The sequence below is a fragment of the Punica granatum genome, chromosome 8 (genome assembly GCF_007655135.1).
Source record: "Punica granatum isolate Tunisia-2019 chromosome 8, ASM765513v2, whole genome shotgun sequence".
Taxonomy (NCBI): Eukaryota; Viridiplantae; Streptophyta; class Magnoliopsida; order Myrtales; family Lythraceae; genus Punica; species Punica granatum.
The window spans coordinates 17,596,176-17,603,297 of NC_045134.1; the positions used below are offsets into that span (position 1 = coordinate 17,596,176).

Consider the following 7,122-nt stretch of genomic DNA (forward strand, 5'->3'; position numbering starts at 1 on the left):
TTGAGAGAATCTTTATTTTATGGAAATTAATAATATTTTAGATTTTATATCCTTGTTAATAGTTATCTCACTTTACAGTAAAATTAGTTCTTTCACCCCGCGCTTTACACGAGTACTTGCATAATTAGTAGACGTGAAGCAAATTGTACATTTATTGGATAAAAATTTCGAGCAATTTAAAATTAATTAATGGTATTACTAAAGAGTATCTTTTAGAGAAATGAAGAGATTGAGGTGAAAATTACAAAAATTAAAGATTTATATATATGCTTTAGTGCAAGGAATGTGAAGAGACTCTTAAGGGTCTCTCAAAACGCTGATGCGGTGCGTTCTCATAAATTTAACGGAAGGCTCTCGTAAAAGTATTTTGTATGAAATAATATATAAATATAAATATATATTTTGTGTCAATTCTTTTCTGATTTGTTTTAATACTTTTAGTGGCCGCTCAAACTGGAGTCTCGGAGTTCTCTTTATAGACTTCTATACTATTTATTCATGCCTACATTTTTCGTGTCGACAAGTAGCTTTTCAAAAATTTTGAACCCACCAACATAACTTGATTTAAGCAATTTGATGATTACTACCCTTAATCAAAGTCTTAGATTCAAGTTTTGAAAATGAAAAAAAAATCCCTACTATAAGAAGTTAATTCCTAGTGGACCGATCCGACTCAAACTAAATCAATCATGATCCATTATACTTTCGAATATCAAGTTACACAATCCAAAAAAACACGCGACTCGACATTTTTATTGATCCACATAATCAGGACAAATTTTACCCGAAAATCTCTACCGGGTACCATTAGAGCTGCCTTTATTTATTTGTTTCATTTATTTGGTGCAACCATGGTTCTGGAATTTAGTACTGGCTGGACATAGACCGGGGCAACAAGGGCACCGGCTTCAATGGACCGAACTGAGCTGGGCTGATCTTCTGCCTTAATGATAGTTTGCTAGAGCAACCACCACCTTTAGATGGAGGACTCAGGACGGAGAGGAAGCAGCAAACCATCCAATCCGAGGAGGAAACACAGGAGACAAAGGAGGCCGGCTTGGACCGAAGACAGCCTGCTGGAAGAAAGACAGTTTACTCATCCACGGGGAGGCTGACTACATTGCCCGGCTTAGCTTGGCAGCGCATGGACCGACCTGGAAGTAGCTCCCACATTTTCTTACAGCAATAGATTGGAATAGTTCGGCTCCAAACTTTTACAAGCAATGACTGTTACATTTGAACGAGGGTGGGATGAAATGCAATCACTTCCAAAATTTAGGGAGCTGTGCAAGCATCCTGTACACTGTACATCGACTATCCATGTAGAGTATTCATCAGCACAATTGAACAGTAAAAATGTAAAAATCGCTTATCGAGCTGAAACATAAAGAATTGCCCAGCAAACCAACAAAGAAGGAAACTTGATCAGAGGAAAAAACATGGCCGCAGAGAAATTCTTCTAATCCTACAGAGGATGGAATTGAAACATACAAATAAGTTAAACCCGTAATTATAAATGAGAGCTACAATATATTAGCAGTAAACCAAATTTTGCAGCACTCGTAACTTTCCTGGCAGAACTGCTACTACATGACAATGTAATGAAATAATACAATGCTGATGCAACTTAAACATATGACCGATGACTATTACTATCTTCAGCTATTTTAGACTGGAATACCGCTTGCATTGAATTTGCACTTTTGACAAGCTACTGCAAAAACTGAATCGAATATATGAAGAAACAATTGACTTCTCATGATAAATAGAAAGGCGTAAAGGAATGGGAAAGAATAAGTTCAATGAAATTAGAGCCCCGCCGAGACTAGCCCGTGCAATGTGACGATGCCAATCAAGACATTATTGTGATCAATGACAGGTAAAAACTGTACGGGTGATGGTGGGGATTCCATCTTCTTCATCGCTTCCACTGCCATCGTGTCTGGGCTCGTGGTCCTTGGGTTCCTGATACAGCAAATGGAAACGACTGATCTTGCAACATTTCCAGAGAGTTTTGAACAAGAAATAGATCAGAGCTAGTTCCTAATAAGCCTCTCCGAAGTGTCACCAAGATCATGTCTGGTTCATCTGGATGGTTGGTCAAAATGTACTGGTTATATCAGCATAAATTAATCCATGGAATTTGCTCACGATTATGCATGTTTCAGCAAATACGTTCCAAAAATCATCATTCTGAAAAGAAATAGGATGACATCTGCAACCGAACCCATTGAACCAGCTGCTTCATGCAAGTTTGGTAGGCATCGAATAATTGGTTTCATTCCATCCATTTCCATTCATGTGACCTTAGTGAACTGGTCAGGTCCTCATTAAGTGGCTCGGATTTTGCTTCGATAATTTTGAATTACTTCTTTTGATATTATTCTTTTAAATCTAACTGGACCAACTGAACCCCACTTTAACCTGGACCCATGCTCGGCGAGTTCGGTGTTTAGAACCCATACTGTGAGCACCATTCAGTTCTTTGAGTAAAACAATAGGCTTTATCAGTGTCAGATACCTGTTGCACATTTCCCCGACCGTAAGTTTGAAGATGCCCTCTCCACTGGCCTTAAGGGTACGCCGAAGATCACCATCAGTGAAAGTTCCAATCAAATGGTAGGCCTCATCGATTACAAGCAGGCATCCACACCCTTTACTCGTAAGTTCCACCAGCTGGTCCATTATCAGGTCCCCTTCCCTGCACACAGGGAGTTCATCTTGCTTCTTCATGATGTCCTTTACCTGCATCAATTGACAGCACCATCAGATACTGGAATTCAGATTCCCATAAACAATAATCAAAGGTCAGGCAAGAACCAGATTGGTGATTGTCCACCCAAGACATGAAACTCACTCAGAAATGTAAAGCAATGATAGGGATAAATCACTCCCACTAAACGAAGGTTTGAATCTTTCGACTACAATCTAATTAGTCCCCAACCCGATGGCATAAAACTAGCATAAAGTCGACACTCAACAGAATAAAAGCATTGAAAACGAAACAAAACACACTGAGCCCGACAAGTATTATACACTCATGCTCTACAAAACAGCAAAATGCAGCCCAGACAATCTCGGATCCGGACAATCTTGGGGTCTTGGCTACATTTGACGAATCAGCGAAATTAACCATTAGCAAATATGGTATGGTGTTCGCCCGTGAATCAAGATCCGGATAAAATGATCAACGACAACACAGAACAGCTACGACAATCCAAATCACAATCCACATTGCAGAATGCGAATTCGGAAATTCATTAGGAAAAAGAAGAAGCTTTCTAATCAATCATACCTTGAAGATGAGGCTCTTCCCGATCCTCCCTGCGGGGTGATTGGCAGCGTAAGCCTCCTTCGACAGATTCTTCGCTCCCATCAGAGCGATGGCCACCGTGTCCCCGAACACCATCTGGATGGCGGTGGAGGTGACGGGGGCCAGATCGAAGGGACAGAGCTCCCGCTCGAGGGGGAGCCACACGTTCATGTCGCAGCAGCCCTTGAGGAGGCTGTCCTCGGCGGAGGTGACGGAGATGAGGAAGGCGCCCTTGGCGCGGGCGCAGGGAACGAGGCGGAGGAGCTCCTCGGTGTTGCCGGACTTGCTGAAAAGGACGAGGACGTCGCGTGAGGTGAGGATGCCGATGTCGCCGTGGAGGGCGTCGACTGGGGAGAGGAAGGCGGAGCGGGTGCCGAGGGAGACGAGGGTCTGGGAGATCTTGTGGGCGACGAAGCCGGACTTGCCGACGCCGGAGAAGAAGATGGTGCCGCCGAGAGAGGAGAAGCGGAGGAGGGCCTGGGTGAAGGCCAGGGTTTGGGAGAGGTCGAGGTGCTTGAAGAAGTAGTTGAGGTGACCCTGCTGAGCTTTGAAGAGGTTGAGAAGAGTGGCCGCGTCGACGGATTCGGTGGCGGGCTTGGGATCGGCGGACGGGAGGTCTATGGAGAATGTGGGCAAAGAACCCATTTTCTTGATTTCTGCTAAAAATGTCGGATATTCTTGATTGGAAGAGAGAAACCGCGGAAACAGAGAGAGAGAGAGAGAGAGAGGGAGGGGAAGATCTGAGGAGGAGGGAGGAGGGAATTGCCGTTAAATTTGGTTAGAGATTTGCGTCTTCTTCTTCTTCCTCTGCATTGAGATTGGATTGCAGAGTACAGCGAGTCTGATTTGATTGGCAATGACTGAGACTTGTGTCGGTGGATACTGAGGAAGATTCTTGTTTTTCTTTTAAAATTTTTTCCAATTTTTCGAGTTTCTTGATTGTACAATGAGGCTGGGTTTAGAAGGGGACAAATAATGGAGGGGAAAGTGGAGGTGAGGCGACGTGCGAATGGTTCGAAGTTGGCTCGATGAAGGCTATGTGGCTAAGTCTTATCAAGCTCTAGTCGGGCTAGTCCATCGAACAAAGCTGAACTTGACTCGACATTATTAGACATGAGAAAAAAACTGACGAGTCTAATCGAGTTTTATGAATTTACATAAATATATATAGTCACATATCTCATCAAGTCATTACCACAAATTTTGTTTCGAGATTAAACGAGCTCAAGCTCATCTGAACTTGTAAGAGCTATAATTCCTTTCATCCTGAACGAGCTCGAATCGAGCATAGCTGAGCCAGAGCTCTTTTGCTTAACTAACACGAGTCTTGTTGAGTTCAAGCTTCAGCCACGATTTATATAACAAGCCGAGTTCAGCTCGGATGTTCAAGCTTGAGCCTTCTAGATTCGGGCTCAAATTGGCTCATTTACACCTCTAAAAAGAACTTCGATCAGTGAAAAATCAATTTCAAGATCTCAAAATACCAAACCTAGTCATTGCACTAAACTCTCTTGTCTCCTAATTTTTTGAGTTTGAAGTCATGGCCTGATAAGAGCTTCTCGAATTCCTTTGTTGAGATGTTTTGGCAATTTGCAAGTCGTCGGATTGAATTTTTATTAAACTCATATTATGAGTTGTTGATATGATTGCGTCCATTTATATCTCCAGTTATATTTTCTCTCCTAAGTTGAGAGCCTCTCTCTCTAAAAACCTTCCCTTTGTTGGAAGCTTTCCATCTTTTCTTCCCCCCTTCTCCTTCTCAGTCGACTCAACAATTAGCATTCATCAACCTGCAACATTCAACAAAGGAATTCATTATAGTCCACACAATCACTCCTGCTTTTCATTAAAGGAACAAGCTTCCAAATCACACCACCAGATACGCAGCATTCATTCACCCAACTACCGCTTGCAATACCATCCAACTCCCCTCAGCTCACCAACCATCGCAAGAGATCATACCATCCAAACTTTACTCCACATCTAACTCACTGCCCTCTTTAATGGCTAGTACCTCCCTTCAATCATCTTGACCATTCTACCTATAAAGGATATAATACGCAAATAAGGACTCCACCATTCAAACATCCCAAAACCTCCCCTGCAACCCCAAGATACCGACCACCACCAATGGACCTAGTAGACATTGAAAGCTTCCTATCGGAAATGTTTGGTTCGCAGGTATCTATGGCTCACGACCAAGAAATCCTAGACTTGCCGACCAATGAAGAAGAACTGTAGGACTCAATACCACTAATCCTCCTTATGAAGCCTTTCGGCTTCAAACCCCCACCACCAAAACCATCATCCCCCGTTTGCTACAAGCATGGAATATCAAGAAGGGAGTATCCATCACACCCAAGAAATACACATAAGACATACTGATTTGCCTTTTCAGGGAGAAAAGGGACATGTTGGATGTTGAAAAGGATCGAGCTTGGTTAGTTTAAGGTGCCCATATGATGATAACAAGGTAGGACAGAGGACTTTCATTAGAAGAAATCAAATTTGATTCAATCTCATTCTAGATTAAAATAAGGGGCATCCCACCCGAATTACTCTCCAAAGGAAACATATCTAAGCTAGCACAAAGAGCTGGACAAGTTCTGGAAATCAACTGGAAAGATTCACCTTGTCTTCCGAAGTGGAATGTCACGCCAAGAGCCCTAGTCAAGGTCCCGATCACCAAGCCGTTATGTCCTGAACACTTGACCAAAAGAAAGAACATAGTAGAAACCTGGGTTTTTTTTCAAATTCGAACACTTGAAGATGTTCTGCTACGATTGCGAGATTCTTGGCCACAATCAAGCTCATTGCACCTCGAAAGCCCCAGTGGCCCTGAACCTATACGGGCCCTGGGTACGCTTTGACCCACAAGCAGACCTCCTACCATCGCAGACCCTCTCAGAAAACTCTGCAACGCTGTCGCTCCGGCAATCATTCATCTCTTTCACCCTATCAACCATCTGCAGCTTCTCCTTCCTCCTCCTGATTCGTTCCCGTCACCTCTGTCTTCATCCCATCCTCACCCCCTCACTCCCTCAACCTCTACTCCTAGTTCCTACACCATCCCTTCCTCTCCTTCTTTCCTCTCACTCTCGGCCACCTTCTTTCCATCTCCATCTCTTCTTTCTCCGTCATCCTTTGATTCTCCTTCTCTCTCTCGGCCTCTCTTGTCCTCCTACACACACACACACACACAAATCAGCCTTCCCTTCCTCTCCATCTTCACCATCATCTCTGTCGCCCTTCCTCCTCTCCTCCTTCCTGTTCTACCGTTGTTGCTCCTGCTGTCTTGATGCTCCACCTCAGCCTCTTGAGCTCCTGCTTGCTGCTGCTGCTTTGTAGTGTGCTGTCATTGCCTTTCGTCGAGCTCTCCGACTAGCTGGAGTTGTTGCTTCCCTTCTCCTAACTTGCTGTAGCCGCTGTGGAACTGTCGTTCACCTTGAGCTCCTCCAGTAGCTGCTACTCAGTTCTTCCTTGACTCCAGCTACTGCTTTTCTTGTTATTGTGCCCTATGGCTGCTAGTTGCTGCTCCTTGCAGCTTGTTATTACCGCTACTGCCCCTTCCCGAGTGTCCTTGAGCCGCTGTCCAGATCCTCTTCAAGTTCCCTGAGCTGAACAGCCCTCGTCCTTCCCCTCCATCGAACTGCCATTGCCGTCGGTTTCTGCCTTTTTCCTTGCAGGTCGCTGCTGTGCTGCATTCTTTGACCTCTTGAAGCTGAGGTGCTGCTGGGTGCTCCTCCCAAACTCCTGAGCCGTTGCCGCTGAGGTTCCCTTGGATAGCCCGCAATAAGCTTGTTTCAAGG

General features: G+C 44.2%; 1 protein-coding gene across 1 annotated transcript; it reads right to left on the minus strand.

Moving 5' to 3' along the window:
- Positions 1 to 717: 717 nt before the first annotated feature.
- LOC116188626 (probable arabinose 5-phosphate isomerase) lies at positions 718 to 4,181 on the minus strand. The gene is made up of 3 exons (XM_031518099.1): positions 3,296 to 4,181; positions 2,522 to 2,745; positions 718 to 1,965 (listed from the first exon to the last, which is right to left on the minus strand). Exons 1-3 carry the CDS (start codon positions 3,956 to 3,958, stop codon positions 1,809 to 1,811), a joined length of 1,044 nt encoding a protein of 347 aa, XP_031373959.1. The 5' UTR covers positions 3,959 to 4,181; the 3' UTR covers positions 718 to 1,808.
- Between the last annotated feature and the right edge of the window lie 2,941 nt (positions 4,182 to 7,122).

What these genes read in the sequence shown, in the direction of transcription:
- LOC116188626 (XM_031518099.1), bottom strand. Translation starts at nt 3,958, where the DNA reads ATGGGTTCTTTGCCCACATTCTCCATAGACCTCCCGTCCGCCGATCCC. An exon ending in GGAAGAGCCTCATCTTCAAG is followed by an intron (nt 2,746 to 3,295) that starts GTATGATTGATT and finishes CAATTGATGCAG; the next exon opens with GTAAAGGACATCATGAAGAA. An exon ending in GTCGGGGAAATGTGCAACAG is followed by an intron (nt 1,966 to 2,521) that starts GTATCTGACACT and finishes TTGCTGTATCAG; the next exon opens with GAACCCAAGGACCACGAGCC.